Below are 21,300 nucleotides of genomic sequence, written 5' to 3' on the forward strand. Positions count from 1 at the left end.
ATTTATTCAACAAATAAATATATGAGTAGGCCTATAATAAAAAAGTGTGAATCGCAGATGTTGAATGGTGCATTGCTGCTGCCACTCGGGCTCCCGTAGAAAAACACCGTGACGCGGTTGAGCTCTTGGAGAAAATCAGGATAATCTACGTAACGGTCCATCCTCATCCTCATCCTCATCCTCATCCTCATCCTCATCCTCCCGAGCAGCGGGTCGGTGTGTCGCCATGGCCGCGCAGAAGATCAACGAGGCGCACGATCACATCGCGAAAGCCGAGAAATGGTGAGATATGAAATATTCTCATATGAATGAGCGGACAGAACAGATCTCCGATCGGCCTGCTGTCAGTCAGACTGCCACTAATACTGCTAGATTAGCGGATGCAGCTGGCTTTTAACTCATTTATCGGTGCAATCATGTCCAGATGATTAATGCTGAAGGATTCTGATGCGCGTTCATTATAATATTCCACAGCGAGACTGACTGCGTAATCGCGCGTGCAGTGATAAAGGTTACCTTGGCGACAGCTGCAGTGGTCCTGATGTGGTCATTATTATGAGGGTTCTACTGATGATGTGGGCCAATCCTGAAATGCAGTGCATGTTTATGTGCCCATCATGTAGGAGAGTACCGGGGCAAGTTGTCACAGGCCACACATGTCAGTAAACAGAAGATTTTGAGTCTAAAGTTCAATTACACACGTATGTGTTTTTTTGACACACTTTGCAGACACCTAGTTCAAAAACTAAACTTAAATTATGTGCATTATTATGATATTTTTTTGTAAAATGTGTTCCCTTGTGGAAAAGAAGTACACTTAAGCATACTTTAAAAAGAGTACGGGAAATACTTTTAAAGAATCTAAGTGTGAACTGAATGTAATGTTTCAAACACCTAATTGTATGGTATTTACAATTAAATGAAAATGCATTGTAGTTTAGTTGAGCCTAAGAGTGTTTTCTGGCTAAAGTACATCTGTATATGTAATTTCATAACTGCATTGTCTTTAAAACATTATTAAAGTGTACTGCTGAATATACCGACAAGCATTCATGGTAAACTAAAGTATACTTTAATGTAAGTTCAATTGAAATTTGTATGTCATGTATTTAACTAAATATTTTAATTACTTATTTCTTATGATGAAATTGCATTTAAGTGCATTTAAAATATATTTACTTGAAATGGAATATCGAATAACACTACAATTAAAATAGTATTCAAGTACTTTTTATGTGCTATATATATTGGTCTTCACATCAAAATAAGTTTACATCTTCAAAAGTTATACTTTTGAAATAAACTGCAAGTGCACATTTAGTACATTTAAGCGCACTTCTTTTGCAGTGAACACCTTAAAATAGTTGAATTTGACCTCATGCAGCCTGAAGACCAGCATGACCAAGTGGAAACCTGATTATGACGGAGCCGCTTCAGAGATGGCAAAAGCAGGTGATGAATACAGATGTAAAGTGACGTCTTGCATTGATGTTATTGATGAAGGTGATTATATATAGGCCTGTCACGATAACAACTTTTTGTTGTGTGATATATTGACCCAGAAATAAATGCGATAAGCGATATTATTGTCATTTTAAAGACCATTTTATGCCACTGAATATATAATCATAATGTAACCGCATAATAATGCAAGAAGGTCTACACACTTCCAAATGACAACAAACTTTTAATTTTTAAGAATATTTAGATCATGGCAATTAAGTACAAAAATATTAGATACCTTAAAAAACTTCTAACAAAACGTGCAAAGTAGCAAGTAGAAAAAAGAAAAATGCACAAAGAACTTGTATGGAGATTTTTCCATCTGCAGATTTTTCCCTGACCTTCTTTTCTCTGTAAGTAAAAGGTGCACACTATTGCTGAAAAACACAATCACTACTTAAAGCAGTCAGATGTCTGTCTGCACAAAGGCACAGATCCCTAAACAAGATCATATCTGCAGATTAAACTCTTTTTGTAGAAGCATTTTTAAAATTTGAACTAGCACCTCATGACCACACCACGTTATGCACGAGAAGCTGCAAAAGACACTGGCGCAAGTGGAATGTAAAAAAAACACGGTGACATTAATTTTTAAGTAAATATATTGGGCGATATATTGCGTCACCATGGAGATTTTTCCATCTGCAGATTTTTCCCTGACCTTCTTTTCTCTGTAAGTAAAAGGTGCACACTATTGCTGAAAAACACAATCACTACTCAAAGCAGTCAGATGTCTGTCTGCACAAAGGCACAGATCCCTAAACAAGATCATATCTGCAGATGAAACTTTTTTTGTAGAAGCATTTTAAAAATTTGAACTAGCACCTCATGACCACACCACGTTATGCACGAGAAGCTGCAAAAGACACTGGCGCAAGTGGAATGTAAAAAAAACACGGTGACATTAATTTTTAAGTAAATATAATGGGCGATATATTGCGTCACCAAAAATAATTGAGCTCATGTACATATATTGCGCGATAAGTCGATATATTGATTATTGCGACAGGCCTAATTATATATAGTGAAATATTATGACTATAACATAATGTCTGTTGGTGTTATATCAGCTGTGGCTTTCAAAAACGCCAAACAGTTTGAACAAGCGAAGGATGCGTACCTGATGGAGGCTGAGTACCACACAGAAAACAAAGCGTATCCTTCTCCTGCACATCAGACTCTGGTTACTAGTTTAGGACAGAAGAAGAAATCCTAATTATCATAGTTAATTTAACAAACAAGACTAATTATTGTGCAGTACAGATATATCACAGGGGGTGTCAAAAGTTTGGGGACTTTGGTAAGATTTTTTTTTTTTTTTTAGAAATTAATACTTTTCCACAAAGATGCATTAAGTGACAGTAAAGACCTTTATAGGCTTCTATTTGAAATAAACACTGTTCTTTTGATCTTTCTATTCATCAAAGAATCCTGGAAAATAAATGTATGAAGGTTTCCATAGCTGCACAACTGTTTTCAACATTGATAATAATCAGAAATGTTTCTTAAACAGCAAATCAGCATATTAGACTGATTTCTGAAGATCATGTGACACTGAAGACTGGAGGAATGATGCTGAAAATTCAGCTGCGCATCACAGAAATAAATTACATTTTACAATATATTACAATACAAAATCGTTACTTTAAATTGTAATAATATTTCACAATATTACAGTTTTTACTGTATTTTTGATCAATTAAATGCAGCCCTGAAGAGCAGAAGCGACATCTTTTTAAAACATTAAAAAATCCTACCGACCCCAAACCTTTGAACAGTATAGCATTTGATTAACTCTTGGTTTTATTCTCTCATTCGGTACTTATATTTACTTAACTAAAATTCACAGACTCTTCCATGCAGCAAAGTAAGTGAGCATTAATATTTCAAATAACTATTAGGCTATTAACCCTAAATCTATACAAACAATCCATATGCCAAACTAATCTATAGTTTGCCAATTTCTTTTAATATACATCTAAACAATGGCACCCATCATAACTCATGCTGTTCTTCTTCTCAGAGCGTATGAACAAGCTGGCATGATGCTGAAGGTGAGTTGGTCGCGCAGTGATTGTTATGGACGGCCTGTAGGTTTGAGGCATGTCTGAATGTCTCTTGTACGCCGGCAGGACATGAAGAAAATGCCTGAAGCCATTCAGCTGATCGAGAAGGCCAGCATCATGTACGTGGAGAATGGGACGTCTGGCACTGCTGGAATAGCCTTGGACAGGGCTGGGAAGTGAGTAAACAGATCGAAACACTTCCAGAGAGGTTATTTGTGTAGTTTCTCATGTGTACATAACTATAATGTGCATGCAAAGGTTGTGTTACCATTACCAGTGTTAACTTGTGCCATCTGCTTCTTCAGACTCATCGAGCCGATTGATCTGGAGAAAGCCGTGGACTTGTACCAGAAGGCCGCATCTGTGTTTGAGGTGAGGAAATGCAAACCTGATTAATAAATCAGAAATCATCATTATATCATGCTGATGATGTGCTGTGATGTGTTCAGAATGAAGATCGTCTCAGAGAGGCCGCAGAGCTTCTGGGAAAAGCCTCCAGACTTCTGGTGAGACTGCGCAGGTATGTCTTAAAGCATTAAACTGCCCAGATTATGCTCATTTATTATGATTAACATGATTTAAGGTTCAAAACGCTCTGTTTAAAGGTGACATATCATGAAAATGTTCCAGGTTTTAAGTGCTATACTCAGGTCCCCGGTGCATCTACCAACCAAGGAAATGTGAAAAAGATGAACCCAGTAACTTTGTTTTGGGAAGCTTTTTTCTGTAAGCGTCTGAGAAAACGAGCGCGTCAGATTTCGCTCCCTTGGTGACGTGGCAAAGGGATCTCATTATAATATTACCGCCCCTTAATCTGTAAGTTTACACCCAAGGCACCATCATTTGTTTTCGACAGGCCCGAAAAACAGTGTGTTTCTGCTTCCACTGAAAATAGGCATTTTCAAAATTATATAAGAAATGATCTGTGGAGTATTTTGAGCTGAAACTTCACAGACACATTCTGGGGACACCAGAGACTTATATTACATATTGTAAAAAGGGGCATAACATGTCACCTTTAAGTTCCTGTTGCTTTAAAGCTCCGCCTTCTGAAAAGCCAAGTCCACTCTGATTGGTTAGCCGACCCCCGTCTGTTGTTAATTGGTCAACTGCTTAGAGTGTGTCGGAACTGTAATGCCCCTTACCATATTCAGGTTTCAACAGCTGTAAACAGTATTACTGTATATCTACTGTATAGTAACTGCCGACTGTATTGGAAGTCCATATGATGTTTTTTTTTTTTGCCCTCATGCTGAAAAAAAACAGCATCTCCTCGACATCCCTTAACTGTTCTTTTTGGGGCGGGCATTATGCAAATGTGCAACATGGAATCATAGCTAAATCACAGAAATAATGGCAGGATTATAAATAAAATAAGGCATTTCAGGCAAGATTGGAGAGATGAAGTCTCTTTGATTTTGACTTTGTGCTTGTAACAGCTGTATTACTCGCTAAAGGAAATGTAAAATTTAAAAAATGCATAATAAATCATGCAGAATCATCATTATATCATGCATAACCCATGTGTACTGCTTTGTGATGTGTTCAGAATGAAGATCGTCTCAGACAGGCCGCAGGGTTAACCTAACCCTAACCCTATTTATAATAACACCTTTATTGAGTGTTCATTAAATTGCATAGTTGCATATGCTATCATTTAATCACCTTCATTACTTCACTAGCTCTCCTGATGGCTTCACAACAGTGTTAACTAAAACTAAAAATATCAAAAAAATTAATTAATTGAAATAAAATAAACGTTAACAGAAATCAGACGAAATATAAAAAAAAGTTCAAATTGATTTAAAATTAAGACATTTTTTTTATAAAAATGACAAAGTTAACAGAAAAACTAAAAATGAAAATGGAAAATATTAAAATAAAAACAAATTCAAAAATATTAATAAATACTACAGTAATAGAGTACAAAAATAACACTGCTTCACAATATAAATCTTCACAGTACAATTAATTATAGTCTATATGAATTAAGCGCTATATTACAAGTCATCTGAAGTCATGCCATAGCTTTATCTGAGACACAGAACCGAATTATAGTCGTTATTCACTGATAATCATCCTCATTAGCTTTTCTGATGCCTTCAAAAGTGTTGTTACCTAAACTGTTTAAAAATCAATATAACAGAAATCGAATAAAATATAAAAAAAACTTAAACTTATCTTCAGTTAGTTGCCAAGGCAAAAAGTTAAAGTACTAAAGTGACTAAAATTGAAAAAGAAAATTAAAAAAAAAAATAAACAGACAGCATTACTAAAACTTTTACTATAATAAAAATATAAAAATAAAAACTAATTCTTATTTACTTATTTTATTTCAGTTAGTTTCCACATTTCAATTTTTTGTTTGTTTTAAGTTGAAGTACTAAAATGACAAACTAAAAATGAAATAAAAATAAAAACTACATTTTAATAAAAATGTAAAAATCACAAAAAATAATACCAAAACTTTAACTTAAATTAAAGTGAAAAAATTGAATATATATATATATAAAACCTCCAGAAATACTATGTATCAAAATAATGATAGTAAACTAACACTGCTTCACAGCATGAATCTCATTCATGATTCTGTATGTTCAATGCTAGCTGTTCACGGTGCATGAATGAACCAGTGAAACGTGTTCTTTACTTACAGTGTGTGTTGTTTCTGTTGTGTTTCTTGTCCTCAGGTTGGACGAGGCTGCTGTGTCCCTTCAGAAAGAGAAGAACATGTACAAGGAAATTGAGAATTACCCGACCTGCTTTAAGGTGCGAATACTGACATTCAACTGGATTTGACCTCATGTAGTTTTTGGAATAAACTTTTAATGTACAATTTTGCTTTATAATATTGCATTAGTTTCAACAGATGTTTAATATTGCAGAAAACCATCGCTCAAGTGCTGGTTCATCTCCACAGAGGCGACTTTGTGGCCGCAGACAAGTGTGTCAGAGAAAGTTACAGGTACCAATGAGTAACATCATCATCCTTAAAGGGATAGTTCACCCAAAAATGAAAATTCTGTCATCATTTACTCACCCTCATGTCGTTCCAAACCTGTATGAGTTGCTTTCTTATGTTGAACACAAAAAATATATTTTGAAGTTGGTGGTTGCCATTGACTTCCATAGTATTTGTTTTTCCTACTATGGAAGTCAATGGCAACCACCAACTGTTTGATTACCAGCAATCTTCAAAATATCTTATTTTGTGTTCAACATAAGAAAGCAACTCATACAGGTTTGGAACGACATGAGGGTGAGTAAATGATGACAGAATTTTCATTTTTGGGTGAACTATCCCTTTAAGATCAACTGCATTAGCTCTGATCAGTATGAAATATTGTGTTGTTCAGTCTCCCAGGGTTCAGCGGGAGCGAGGACTGCGTTTCCATGGAGACGTTACTGGCGGCGTTTGACGAGCAGGACGAGGATGGGGTGTCACGCGTCTGCAACTCACCTTTACTGAAGTACATGGACAACGACGTGAGTGTCAGACATCATATTTCACTCCAAACAGAACAATACTGTGGAGGAAAAAAACTAAAACCTCATTACACTCAATAAAGGAGTCATTTAGCTCAGTAACTGTGAGTTCAAATAAAATTATAATATTTTCTTCTTAAATTGTATTAAATTCAAATAAAAGTATAAATAAATAATAACAATAATTCATTTAAAATGTATATTTTTTTGAAAGTAGTCTTATGTGTAAAAACAGTTACAATTTAAGACAACTGTTTTGCATTTTAATTATCGTATTAAATGTAATTTATTCCTGGGATGTAAAGCTGAATAGAAAGTTCAAAAGACCAGCGTTTATTTGAAATAGAAATCTTAAACGATATAAATGTCTCTTTCAGTTTTGATCGATTTAATGCATCATTGCTGATGAAAAGTATTAATTTCTTTAAATTCATTTCTAAAATTTCGAGTCTTACTGACCCCAAACGTTTGAACAATAGTGTACATGTTAGTATAATTTTTCTGTAAAATGTTCAAGACCGCTTATCATTAAAATGTTTACAAAAATATTTTAGCTTTCAGTGTTATCTTAGTATCACTAAAATATATCTATACTATATATATTGTTTTTATTTTAGTAATTTTGTTGTGTATTTTTTAGGTTATTTTTAATATGTCTGTGTAGTTTTTATCTTTTTTTTTGTTTGTTTTTTATAGATAATTTTGTACTTCAACTTAAAACAAAAATGCCCTTGCAACTAGCTGAAATAAAATAAGCTTAAGTTGTTTTTAATATATTTTATTTTATATATTGCTTATTTTATTTCAAGTAATTAAAGATTTGTTTTGTTTTAATGGTTTTAGTTTTAATTAACAATAACCTTACTGGAAACATAACATATCTACTAGGCATAGGCATTTACTATATTTCCAAAAATCATCTTGGCTGAAATATCATTCAGTGATAAATAGCTGTTTTCTGGTCTGTGTTTGTGCAGTATGCCAAGCTGGCGATCTCTCTGAAGGTGCCCGGTGGAGGCGGCGGGAAGAAGAAGAAACCTCCTGTTGCTCCTCAAGGGGACAGCGCTGGCCCGCCACCGGCGGAGGAAGATGACGATTACGAGGGAGGTTTATGTTAATGGAGAGAACACCATCTGCGTGTGTGTGTGTGTGAACGAGCATATCAGTGTTTCCTCCCTGTGTGCAGAGAGTCATTCTTGAGGAATTCTGTTCCTGTTTGTCCCGCCTGTAGGAGTGTCCCAATTTCATTGCGTTTACACATCTACACAACTACACACGTGGGCACGATGAAAACCGGGAGGCTTGTGACTGTCCCATTGACTGCCAAGTAACTTACACTGTCAAGGTCCAGAAAAGGATGAAAGACATCGTCAGAATAGTCCATCTGCCATCAGTGGTTCAACCGTAACGTTATGAAGCGACGAGAATACTTTTTGTACGTGAAGAAAACAAAAATAACGACTTTATTCAACAATTTGTTTCCTCTGTGTCTCTCCGCATCACCGTAGCACCATTTTGGAGAATATCCGCTGTCAGCCGCGCTGCACGGATGCGCTGTTTTCATTCAAATCAAAGCGTAAATACACGTAGAAAACGTATCCTTGTGTTGCGTCTGACACAGAAGAGCGTACGCTGCTTGCGTTCAGCTCATATTCTCCAAAATGGTGCTACGGTGATGCGGAGAGACACAGAGGAGACGAATTGTTGAATAAAGTCGTTATTTTTGTTTTCTTTGCATTCTGACGATGTCTTTCATACTTTTCTGGACCTTGACAGTGTAAGTTACTTGGCAGTCAATGGGACAGTCACAAGCCTCCCGGTTTTCATCCAAAATATTTTAAAATGTGTTCCGAAGACGAACGAAGCTTTTACGGGTTTGGAACGACATGGGGGTAAGTGATTAATGACAAAATTTTCATTTTGGGGTGGAGTATCCCTTTAAACTCTTTCTGTTTTCATTTAAAAACATTTTTGCTGAAAGTTAGAATTTGAATAGCTTGCAAGAGCGCGATTATAAATGCAACTTTTAAAAAAAATGACAACTATTACTACCAGTGTTGGGGAAAGTTACTTTTAAAGTTACTCACTCATATTGCGTTACTCCATTAAAAAGTAACTAATTGCGTTAGTTACTTTTTATGGAATGTACAGTAATGCATTACGCTACTTTTGTGCTGCTTTTTGTCACCTGGTCTGGGCTTGCTTATTTATTTTTAATAACAAAAACCCCAAAAGTTATATTTTTGGTAACTGTAAAGACCCTTTCACATCAAAAGTGAAATGAATAAGCCTCTGCACCTCACTCCCAGTTTCTCTCAACACGGGACAGGAGAGCTGTCAGTCAATAAATGGGAAAAACAAAGTTACTCAGATATTTGCTTGTAAATTTAAAAGTAATGCTTTATTTTTACTAGTTACTTGAAAAAAGTAATCTGATTATATGATGTAGAATAAAGTGTGTAAATATCTTGTGTTAAACCACAGACCTTATTTAACAAAAAAACCCATTCAAAACCCCCATTGACTTCAGGGTGATGTAACGATGAAGATGAAGAAGCATACACTCTAAAAATGCTGGGTTAAATACAACCCAGTGCTGGGTAAAATAGGGACAAGCCCAGCAATTGGGTTGTTTTGACCCAGCGGTTGAGTTACTACCCAGAAGGTTGGGTTAAACATTTAAACATTTAACCCAACCGCTGGGTCAAAACAGCCCAATTGCTGGGTTTGTCCCTATTTTACCCAGCACTGGGTTGTATTTAACCCAGCATTTTTTAGAGTGCAGAAATGCTAATTTTCACGTTTTGGCCTACAAAAATCCGTCATCCTTTCAGCACACTATTGACTGCAGTGTTTTCAATCAAGTTATAAACACTCGTTTTCCATTGGTCAAACAATCAGGTAGTCCCGCCCCAAAACTCACACCATTGGTTGAACCTGTAAACTGTAAGCACTGGAAGTTTTTGGTGTGTGTGTGTGTGTGTGTGAGATCATATTGTTGCATAAATTGCGTTTAGAAATGTTTTCTTTTAATTTCATAATGAAAACGTGAAGTTGTGTACAGAAACTGTTAATGATTTTTATTTGTGAACACTGTGTGATGTCAAAGTGCTGTTAAATCGGTTATAAAATTAGTAAAATACTATATTATTATGTACAGTAATTTATTGTAAGTGTTGTTGAAATGTAAATGTCGCTGTGGAGTGAAGCGTCATGCTGCGTTTCCAAATATACAACCCGACAGTCATAAATATGCAAAAATGACTTAATAAAATCATAATCTACACTGTTTGGCTGTCTGCTGCTAAATGTGTTTTCTTCTGAACGATCTAGAGAATTATCTGATGAACTCAGTGAAGAGGATTTATAAATATTCTACAAATAGAAAGCAGCAGCATTCACAACTCATGCTATAGAGAAGACAGGAAAGAGAGTCATTTGAAATAGTTTACTTGAAATAAATGTTAACTTAAATAAACAAACAAACAAACTTAAACTGATTATCTCAACTATTTTCCAAGGTAACAGTTCTCATTTTTCTACTAAAATAGATCAAATATTAAGGCAAAAATGTATTAAAAAAACTATATAGACGTGTAAAAATAATATTAATAATAAATATATTAGTAAAATTATTAACAATAATAAAATAAATACATTTAAAATGAAAAAAAATTTAATGAAATGGAAAATATAAAAATAAAAACATACATAACATTCTTTTATATAAATGTACAGTGTATGAGCTATAAAGTTTTATAGTTATTTATTTTCTTCTGAAAGAAGCCTCTTGTGCGGCCTCTTAAGACTGCATTTATTTGATTAAAAATACAGTAAAAACAGTAATATTGTGAAATATTTTTATAATTTAAAATAACTGTTTTCTATTGTAATATATTGTAAAATGTAATTTATTTCTGTGATCAAAGCTGAATTTTCAGCATCATAACTCCAGTCTTCAGTGTCACATGATCCTTCAGAAATCATTCTAATATGCTGATTTGCTGCTCAAGAAACTTTTCTGAGTATTATCAATGTTGAAAACAGTTGTGCTGTGTAATATTTTTGTGGAAACAGCGATATATTTTAGTTTTCAGGATTCTTTGATGAACAGAAAGTTCAAAAGAACAGCATTTATTTAAAATAGAAATCTTTTGTGACATTATAAATGTACTCACGGTCACTTTTGATCAATTTAATGCATCCTTGCTGAATAAAATTATTATTATTATTTTAAAAAATCATACTGACCCCAAACTATGGGCATGTAAACAATGAGAAATACAGGAACAAAAAAGTGAATAAAAGTGGCACTTTTGTCCTTTAAGCGTGTGCTTTATTTGAAGTCAATAAACTCCCAGTTCCTGTTTCATCCAGATACAGTTTCCTTTTTTCCCCATTTTGATATTGCTGAAAAAGTTCTGCACACATAATGTAATGAAAGCGTTTCATGTCAAACATTATTTTTCATTCATGCTACATTGTCTTTAATGCATAGTTCAGAGATGGACTCGAAACAATATTCAATGTTCTCTTCAAGCATCAGCACAACACGATCCGTCGGCGTGGAGCTCACATTGATAGTCATATCAATCATATACATGATCCCATTGTACATCTACAGCCTAGCGGAGACTCCAGCGGTGCATCCGTGAGACCCTGATCCATAGAAAGCTCCTTCCTGAGTATGAATGCCAAAGGTGTTCGATAAAAATGGATTTCATGTCCTTTACGGCCTGTCGTATTGCTCAAATAAATACAAGTACGTAGTACAAATGTGAGTCAGATTCTTCCCCATGTACAAACAGCTTTCAGACGACCACAACTCGCAGTCCTGGCGATGCATATTAACAGTAATAACTGTACCGTAACGATCTGCCAAACTCTCATGCCTTCAAGGATGTGTTAATAACTAACATTCATTATTCACTTTCACCACAAGTCAGATGTTTAACTACATAATCATTCATGAAACCTGAGCAGAACTAACCTAAAATGTTCATTCTGTTCGTGTTGCATGAGAATGAAGCCCAATGACCAGAAACATTGGCAAAAACCATTTTACGCTATTGTTGCATTGTGGAAATCTAACAATGCTTTAGCAAACAATTGATTTTGCTCATATTTCATGAATTCTGTGTATTTCTGAATGCATTTCTGTGTAAATCATCCATAAAATCATTTGGATTTATGAAGAAACGCGGTCAAAATTCATTTTTAACACATTTCTGTGTAAATAATCCACATAATCGTGGATTTATGAAGAAATGTGTACAGAAACAAATTCATTCAGAACAAATGTCTGTATAAATAATTAATAAATTCATTTGAATTTATGAAGAAACATTCAAAAATCTGTTCTGAACAAATTTCCATTTAAATTATTCATGAAATTATTAGAATTTACAAAGAAATGTAGACAAAAACATTAAAATTAGTTTAACAAATTTCTGTGGAAATAATTCTTAAAATGACGGGTTAATGTAGAAACATTCAAAAATAATTTAGAAGATTTTACGTTTAAATAATTCATCAAATCATTTGGATTTATGAAGAAACATTCAAAAATCTGTTCTGAACAAATTTCCATTTAAATTATTAATGAAATCATTAGAATATACAAAGAAATGTATACATTAAAAATTAGTTTTGAACTCATTTCTGTGTAAATAATAAAACTGACTTGGGTTTATTAAGAAACATTCAAATATCATTCAGAACAATTTGTGTGTAAATAATTCAGAAAATCATTTGGATTTATGAAGAAACATTTCAAATTCATTCTGAACAAATTTCTGTATAAATAATTAATAAATTCATTTGAATTTATGAAGAAACATTCAAAAATCTGTTCTGAACAAATTTCCATTTAAAATATTCATGAAATCATTAGAATATACAAAGAAATGTAGACAGAAACGCATTAAAATTAGTTTTTGAACTAATTTCTGTGGAAATAATTAAAATGACGGGTTTATGAAGAAACATTCAAAAATCATTCAGAACATTTCATGTATAAATAATTAATAAAATCATTTGGATTTATGAAGAAACATTCAAAAATCTGTTCTGAACAAATTTAAATTATTAATGAAATCATTAGAATATACAAAGAAATGTATACATTAAAAATTAGTTTTTGAACTCATTTCTGTGGAAATAATTCAAATGGCTTGGGTTTATTAAGAAACATTCAAAAATCATTCAGAACATTTTGTGTGTAAATAATTCACAAAATCATTTGGCTTTATGAAGAAACATTTCAAATTCATTCTGAACAAATTTGAGTGTAAATTGTTCATAAAATCACTTGTTAAGAAATATACACAGAAATGCATTCAAAATTCGTTCTGAACAAATTTGTGTAAATTACTCATGAAATCATTTGGATTTACAAAGAAATGTGCACAGAAATGCATGAATTCTTTCTATTTAACGAATGGGTTGCTGAAACTGATAAATCCTTAATTGTAATGTGAAAACAATCTCCCATTAGTTATGAAAAGTCATTATACTTCAAGCCTTATAAAACACCAAACGTCCTTTTCATGTTCCAAATCTGTGTTCACAAATGACAGATGTTTGTTGCGTACGTTCCTCTTCACACTGTGTCGTACATGAGAAAAAAGGTTGCTATCCCGTTGTCGTCAATCCGAATGTATTCCTGAGAAAGATAGTGGATAATGATGTGTCTAGTTGATTGTACAATTGAAATAAGGCAAATAGAGACTCACGTAATTCACAGCGCCACCTACAGGCCTTCGGTTCTGCTTCCTGCAAAACCGGTTTCGCCTTCAGAATTCAGAGAGGCGTTACAAATCAAGCCCAGGTCTAAAGTAGGTTGAGTATTTCTCGTCTACATCCATCATGTCGCATGCACTCCCAAAGGTGAAAGTCATATCAAAGTGGCGCATGCCTGGAAGCCCTAAAGTTCACTTATCAAGCCCTTAAAAAACACTAGCAAGTGCACGTCCACTGGATGAAAACTGCACGAGTGCTAACGTTTCATCAGTTCGCATGAAGAACAATCGGTTCAATCCAACCGTGCGCTTTGGGAAAGAGGTGCAATTCCCGCTTTGTGCTTCTCGTGGTTAGTTTGGAGTTCCTCCGAAGGTCAGCGTCCTCATCCTCACTCACTCACTCTTCTCTCTGGTCCACTTGATCATGGTTTCTGGAGAGCGGTAGAGGAAGATGAGTTTGGCGTACATGTCTTCTTCCAGGTCCAGTTCCCCCGTCTCTCGGACCAGGAAGATGTCGGTGCAGAGCTTGAGGATCCGGTCCACGTTAGGCAGCTCTTCGAACATGATGGTGTGCGAGATCCCGCTGAAGAATTCACGCACAAACTTCCCGATAACCAGAACCACCGACATGTACAGACCCATGATCCTGTGCACATGCAGGTTCACATGTTTAACTTGGCACAATGCACGTGATTTAATTACGGTTTAATCCTGTCAGATTGATCAAATCTATCTTCATTTTGGTTCATATATTTAATTTGGGATGTACAACATTATGACCAAAAAAACTTTTTTTTCTCACAATTCAGTTTTCGGTAACACTTTTATTTTGATAGTCCACTTTAGACATTCTATTAACAGTAAGTAACTTTGCAACTACATGTCAACTAGCAGTTAGTAGAGTATTAGTAGACTATCTGCTTAATATCTTCTAACACTTTCTTTGTCAACTTATTCTACTAACCCTAAACCTACCCTAACAGTTTACTCTGAGAGTTAGTAGACATGTAGTTGCAAATTAATGAGAATTACTAGACATGTAGTTGACATGTAGTTACAAAGTTACTTCTAGTTAGTAGAATGTCTAAAGTGGACTATCGAAATAAAGTGTAACCCAGTTTTCTTCTCACGATTCTGATTTTAAAAAGAAGAAAAAACCCTCAGAATTGCAAGGAGAATGTAATTGCAACATGTCATTATGAGATTCAGAATAGATTTAGAATTGCAAAAAAAAAAAGTGACTTTTTTTTCATGCAATTCTGAATTTATATCTCACAATTCCGAGAAAAAAAGTTTGAATTGCAAGATAAAAAGTTGCAATTACCTACTTTATTTTTTAGTCCATTTCAGAAAATATTTTTTTTCTCAGAACTGCAAAAAAAAAGAAAAATTCCAAATTGTGAGATAAAGTTGCAATTACTTTTTTTGTATTATTATTCTGTGGTGGAAACAGGCCTCTATTATTAGTCAATACGGTTTATATTATCAATATTTATATTGTCAATATTATCAGTCGATATTGTTTAATTTTTGAACTAATGCCTAGTCAAGATTATTTAAAACTTTGTCATAGTTTAGTGCTAATTTATATTGCAAAAATATACAGTACAGTACAGTACCGTTCACATGTTAAGGATCGGTAAGATGTTTTTAAATGTTATGCTCACCAAGGCTGCATTTATTTGATAATAAATACAGTAAAAACAGTGATATTGTGAAATATTATTACAATTTAAAATAACTGTTTTCTATGTGAATATATTTAAAAAATGTAATGTATTGCTGTGATCAAATCTGAATTTTCAGCATCATTCCTCCAGTCTTCAGTGTCACATGATCTTCAGAAATCAGTATAATATGCTGATTTGCTGCTCAAGAAACATTTCTGATTATTATCAATGTTGAAAACAGCTGTGCTGATTCATATTTTTGTGGAAACTGTGATTTCTTTTCAGGAAAAGTTCAAAAGAACAGCATTTATTTGAATCGTTTGCAACATCATAAATGTCTTTACTGTCACTTTTGAACAATTTCATGTGTCCCTGGTGAATAAACGCAGTAATTAAGCAATCCCAAACTTTTGAATGGCAGTGTATCATAAAAAGATTTTCTATTTAAATTTTGGCGCATCCCTGTATTGAATTTAACTTTAGCTTTAAAAAATGTATTCTTAAACAGTCAACACTCTATATTTCTCTTTAATGTTAGCACTGTGAGTTTTAGTTGTAACCCGCCATGAGAAGCATATCAGTTGTGTGGTTTCTCTATTGAGAAGCCCCACCCATAGTGAACTCTCATTGGTCAAAAATCCACCTCCTCTTAGCTATATATGAAGCGTCAAATATGTTCTGATTGGACGCACAGTTTTGTCCCTTTAGGAAGGACAGAAAAAAACTTCAGACTATAATGTTTCACGCCACTCACCCATAACCCGCCAGAAAGCCCAGACTGGGTGGACTGACTTGGTCACTGATGATGTAGAGCTCCAGACCAGATTCGTTTGCATTCCTGGCTGAGCCCAAAGATAACGGCCCTGCTTCTGTCTGATTCACGATCCACCACTCCTGGACGCCCGCTGTGCTGTCTTTGCTGGATTTATGTAAAGACAGTGTGATGCTCATGTATTCTTTACCTTAGAGAGCACACAGAAGAGTGAAGAGAAACAGGCATGTTGATGGTGGCTGTAGAAACACACAGGAAATGTAGCAAAGGCATGGAAATGCTTGGTGGAGAGCTGGTGTTTTACCATTTTTGTAGAGCTGCCCAATAGGCTTGGCATTGGAGTCGCTTGGTGCTCTGATGTATCTTGGAAAAATGTTTTCGATGACCCTTAATAAAAAACACCATTACAATTGACCATTCTGCCGAATGTCTTTTTAGTGGTAAAAAAGTCAGAAGCTTATGTTTATGAAGCTTAAACTCACACTTCTTTGTGCTCAGTTCCATTCAGTAGATTTTTTAGCTTAGTTCTCGTGGTTTTGTCCAAGTCTATATAGTGTTTCCCTATTGCAGTTTCAGCTTTGGCACCTAAACTGAGGTTTCTATTGGACAAATACAGCAAATGAAACCAAACAGAAATGAATTCAATTACTTCATTAATGAAAACCTTTGTCTTTGTCGTTAAAATCCTTTTGTCCTGACCAGAGCGGCACATAATTCATATAAATGTCGTTACATGCAGAACATATTCTCATCATACCAGGGTGATGACTGTATGAAACATGTCTGGGTCACATAAAAGAAATTACTTTACTGTGACAAAATTATTCATATTTGTTGGATTAAAAGTAATTTATGAAAAATCGAAAAATGTTGTCTATAAATGTTATTAACTGTATTCATTTGTATTGTATTTCAAAAATAACCACCGAAAAGTGAAAATTTGCTGTTAATTTACTCATCCTCAGGCCATCCAAGATGTAGGTGACGGTAAAGAAGATTTTTAGTTGAAACCGTGGTTCTTGGTGATTAATATAATGCAAGTCAGCGGCTAGCAGCACTTTAAGAGTCAAAAACAGCATATCAGGGAACATAAAATGAATACCCGTAGCTCTTGACGACACACTGAGGTCTAATGAAGTGAAACGATTTACATGATTTACACCATTATTACAGGTAATAATGTTGTAAATAATGTTCAGTTTCTTGCACAAACCAATCGTTTTGCTTCATAAGACCTCAGTATCTCGTCAGGAGCCACAGCTATTAATTTTAATTCTCAAAGACGGGCAGGCGCTGACTTGCACTTTATGACTCACCAAAGACCCCAGTTTCAGCTAAAAATCTTCTTTACTATCATTTGTATTGTATTTCAAAAATAACCACCGAAAAGTGAAAATTTGCTGTTAATTTACTCATCCTCAGGCCATTCAAGATGTAGGTGACGGTAAAGAAGATTTTTAGTTGAAACCGTGGTTCTTGGTGATTAATATAATGCAAGTCAGCGGCTAGCAGCACTTTAAGAGTCAAAAACAGCATATCAGGGAACATAAAATGAATACCCGTAGCTCTTGACGACACACTGAGGTCTAATGAAGTGAAACGATTTACATGATTTACACCATTATTACAGGTAATAATGTTGTAAATAATGTTCAGTTTCTTGCACAAACCAATCGTTTTGCTTCATAAGACCTCAGTATCTCGGCAGGAGCCACAGCTATTCATTTTAATTCTCAAAGACGGGCAGGCGCTGACTTGCACTTTATGACTCACCAAAGACCCCAGTTTCAGCTAAAAATCTTCTTTACTACGCCTGAGGGTGAGTAAATAACAGCACATTTCCAGTGAACTATCCCTTGACCATGATAAATAATATTTTATCTAGTAAAACATAATAAAATGTTTGGATCTCAGGATGAAATCTGATCTGATGACCGCATTTTTTGAATTTTTTTTTTGACCCATCAGCCACTAGCAGACCAGGTTCTTCTAAGCGCTCTGTCTAAGCCTGCGTGCTGCTGTGATGTTGAACTCTACCTCTGTATGGACCAGGTGAAGGTGAGAGGAAACTTCTCGTCTGCGTCACTGAGCATTTGAATGAGGTTCCGCTTGCTCGGGGGGCTGATGGTCCAGAGCGAGTTGGAACTTCCTTCTAGTTCTGCTACTGTCAAATCCTCGTGAATATAAGACTCCAGGAACAGCATGGCACTCTGCAGGAGACACAAGCATCTTTAGCTCTATTTAGAAACAATCTGGAATGCACAATTTATCAGTATCAGGCAATATTAGCTTATTGTCTGCTCAGCATTGGTTTGACAATAAAGCACATCAGATATATACAGTATATATATATATATATACTGTATATATGATATACTATTACAAGTTTCAAAAGTAGTAATACTTCTTAAATAAATCCTAATTATTTTACAGTATGAGAATTGTGTGTGAAAATGTGTTAAATTGGCAGGCAAATAATGCCATAATATCCACATAGTCCTAAAACAATTTTTTACTTTGATTATGCAATGAAATGTGAAAATAGAACAATATCGGTCAATAATAATCAGCAATCTGAAATCATTTCTATATACCGGTGCATTACTAGAAAACATGTTCATGTCAAAATACAAAGGAGCCACTGTGATCTGAACAGACTCTTAGTTCCTTACTGCATCAGCTCTGTATTTTTTTAAAAACTTGGCAAACTCTGTGGAAGAGATGTTTTTCAGATGGTTCTGCTGGGCGCTCATCATGAAGATCGGCTGAAAACAGAATAAAACAAACACAAGAACAGAACAAAAGCGGCATGTTAATTATCAGATGGTAAGAAACCTGAGATTTGAAGGCTTCCAAAAATATCAGATCACCTAGACAGCACTGAGATTAAATGACAAATAGACTTCTCAGATGTTTCTCCTGAGAGAAAGACTGAAATAAAAAATTAAAGCTAAATAGAAAATACTGCAAAAACACTGCAAAAAACAATAACTAAAAAAACTTGGGTTAACAGAATTACTAAAGTTTAAACTAAAAAAAAGAAGAAAAATTAAAATAAATAGAAAAACACTGCAAAAAACACTAACTAATAAAACTGACATCAAATTACTAAAATTGAAACTAAATTAAAATGAAAAATAATAAATTCTAATAATAATAAATAATAATACACTATATATAAAAATACAATTATAAAATAAAATAAAAAATGTCAAAAACATAATAAAATTACTAAAAGTAAAATGAAAACGGAAAAAAAAAAACTAAACTTATTCAAAATATTATTAAGCACTGTAACAGTATATGAATAATACTAAATTAACACCTCAAAATGAACTCAAACATTTCTCATCAACTGATCTGAAATGCTTTCCACATTCATTTTATAGCTTTATAATCTTACTGGATGACTCATTTGTGATTATTTTGATTTCTACAAATGTCTTTCAGGAGAAACAGAATTGATAGCAATAAAATGTTCCTTGCAGAACATAAAAACTGGCCGAAAGCAGAAATGACCATGCAAATGAGCAGCACAGTGTCGTGCACCTGAAGTCCTCCCAGCGTGAGCGTGACGGACACGTCCAGCGGAGTGTTGACCACTCCTGCCACAGATTTGATCAGAGACATGAAGAGCAGCGGGAACCAAATGATGCAGATCAGGAGCATCACGATCATGCCGCCCATTCCATACTTCACAACCATCTTCTTCTTCTGCCCGCGCGGCTGAGGGTAACGCTGCCACACGACCACACACAAATGCTTAGGATGCTGCCTTGAGAAAAAGCTGTCTATGTAGTAGACCGTGTTATTTCTCTCTCTCTTACCTTCTCAGACTCCCTCCAGCATTTGAGGATGAAGATGTGAGCGTAGATGTCCTCCACACAGATCCAGCTAGACAAGCTGAGCGTCGTGTCCGTCCAAATCCAGTCCATCACCGCCCGCAACTCCGTCAGGAACGGGATCAGACGGAACCTGGGACACACAACACACACTAAGCAGGCGGATCCGTTATGTATAGAAACCGACTTGGTTTGCTTTAATTTCCTTTTACTTATAAAAGTAATGGTTGACCAATATATCAGCTGATATCTGGCATTTTTTAATAATCAGCACTGATTATCAACTAAGTGTTTATGTTTGGCTGATGTATCAGAAGTGGAACTTTTACTTTGAGAATAACTGGGATTTTTATTTTTACAGTAAATGGGACTTTTATTTTGACAGCGATAAGAATGTCAGCACCTGCGCTCCGTGTGTAATAAATTATTAAAAAATTACTTCCAATTTATACATTTCATATTTTTAACAGTTTCTTTATTTGTAAACAATTTTTAAAAAATTCTATAATAGGATTACGTTACGTCTATAATAGGATTGAAATTAAGTTTAAATGATTTTTTTTCCAGATAATTTTACAATTATTTATTTCTAATTTAGTATATATATTATATAAAATAAATTTAAAGAAATTGTCATCCATGTGTTTTTACTATCTTTAAATGAAATAGTCTGAAATCATATATATCAGCTTTATATCAGCCATTGACCACCCTGCTCTCTAAGATATCGGACATGTATATACATGCAACATCACTTTATAAACTGCTGTTCAACAGGTTTCTCACCCCTGGAAGAGGAAGAGGTTGACGTAGCTGTAGCTCTTGGTGAGGAAGTTTCCCAGGATGCGAGTCGGATATCCACAGCGGATCTGATACGCTGACAGGCCGAAGTAAATACATTTCACAAAGTACCACAGCTGAGCGATAGTGTTCTGACTGAAGCGCCTGCACAGAGGAGATCAAACACATGTCAGGATTTCTCTGCATCATTTGTTCTCACAGCATGTCTTCATTCTTTTCTTTTTTTTTCAGTTTGACTTTTTCTGGATTCCGTTGCTTAAATACATGTTTAGTAAACAAAGTGAACGTCTAAATTGAAATCATGAAACTTTAAGTTTTAAAACAAAAATTACATTTGTAGGACCCTATGAAATCCATAATTTTTTTTCTCAAATTCTGTTTTTGTTTGCCCCCCCCCCCCGTTGTTTTTTCTTTTCTGCT

The 21,300-nt window shown here is 34.6% G+C and overlaps 2 protein-coding genes across 3 annotated transcripts in view; one reads left to right on the forward strand and one right to left on the reverse strand.

Moving 5' to 3' along the window:
• The first annotated feature begins 47 nt into the window (after nucleotides 1–47).
• napgb (N-ethylmaleimide-sensitive factor attachment protein, gamma b) lies at nucleotides 48–8,378 on the forward strand. 2 transcript variants are annotated; one of them, XM_016286918.1, is made up of 12 exons: nucleotides 48–282; nucleotides 1,385–1,452; nucleotides 2,574–2,658; nucleotides 3,353–3,370; nucleotides 3,527–3,557; nucleotides 3,636–3,745; nucleotides 3,875–3,941; nucleotides 4,019–4,089; nucleotides 6,260–6,338; nucleotides 6,455–6,534; nucleotides 6,926–7,055; nucleotides 8,033–8,378. In XM_016286918.1, the coding sequence occupies exons 1-12, from the start codon at nucleotides 227–229 to the stop codon at nucleotides 8,171–8,173; spliced, it is 936 nt and encodes a 311-aa protein (XP_016142404.1). In that variant the 5' UTR covers nucleotides 48–226; the 3' UTR covers nucleotides 8,174–8,378. The 2 variants fall into 2 exon arrangements, with proteins under 2 accessions (XP_016142404.1, XP_016142405.1); XM_016286919.1 differs by having other exon boundaries at nucleotides 232–282; nucleotides 1,348–1,452.
• Nucleotides 8,379–13,546: 5,168 nt separating this feature from the next.
• LOC107596271 (piezo-type mechanosensitive ion channel component 2-like) overlaps nucleotides 13,547–21,300 on the reverse strand; it is a 120,286-nt gene continuing 112,532 nt past the window's right edge. The window contains exons 46-54 of the mRNA XM_016286967.1: nucleotides 20,866–21,024; nucleotides 20,065–20,212; nucleotides 19,787–19,975; nucleotides 18,910–19,002; nucleotides 18,275–18,447; nucleotides 16,720–16,836; nucleotides 16,542–16,624; nucleotides 16,220–16,421; nucleotides 13,547–14,441 (exon numbers count right to left, since the gene is read on the reverse strand). Coding sequence (XP_016142453.1) covers nucleotides 14,189–14,441; nucleotides 16,220–16,421; nucleotides 16,542–16,624; nucleotides 16,720–16,836; nucleotides 18,275–18,447; nucleotides 18,910–19,002; nucleotides 19,787–19,975; nucleotides 20,065–20,212; nucleotides 20,866–21,024 — 1,417 coding nt within the window. The 3' untranslated portion in view covers nucleotides 13,547–14,188. The remainder of the gene's footprint in view (nucleotides 14,442–16,219; nucleotides 16,422–16,541; nucleotides 16,625–16,719; nucleotides 16,837–18,274; nucleotides 18,448–18,909; nucleotides 19,003–19,786; nucleotides 19,976–20,064; nucleotides 20,213–20,865; nucleotides 21,025–21,300) is intronic.

Source organism: Sinocyclocheilus grahami, unplaced genomic scaffold (assembly GCF_001515645.1).
Source record: "Sinocyclocheilus grahami isolate Dianchi unplaced genomic scaffold, SAMN03320097.WGS_v1.1 scaffold216.1, whole genome shotgun sequence".
Lineage (NCBI taxonomy): Eukaryota > Metazoa > Chordata > Actinopteri > Cypriniformes > Cyprinidae > Sinocyclocheilus > Sinocyclocheilus grahami.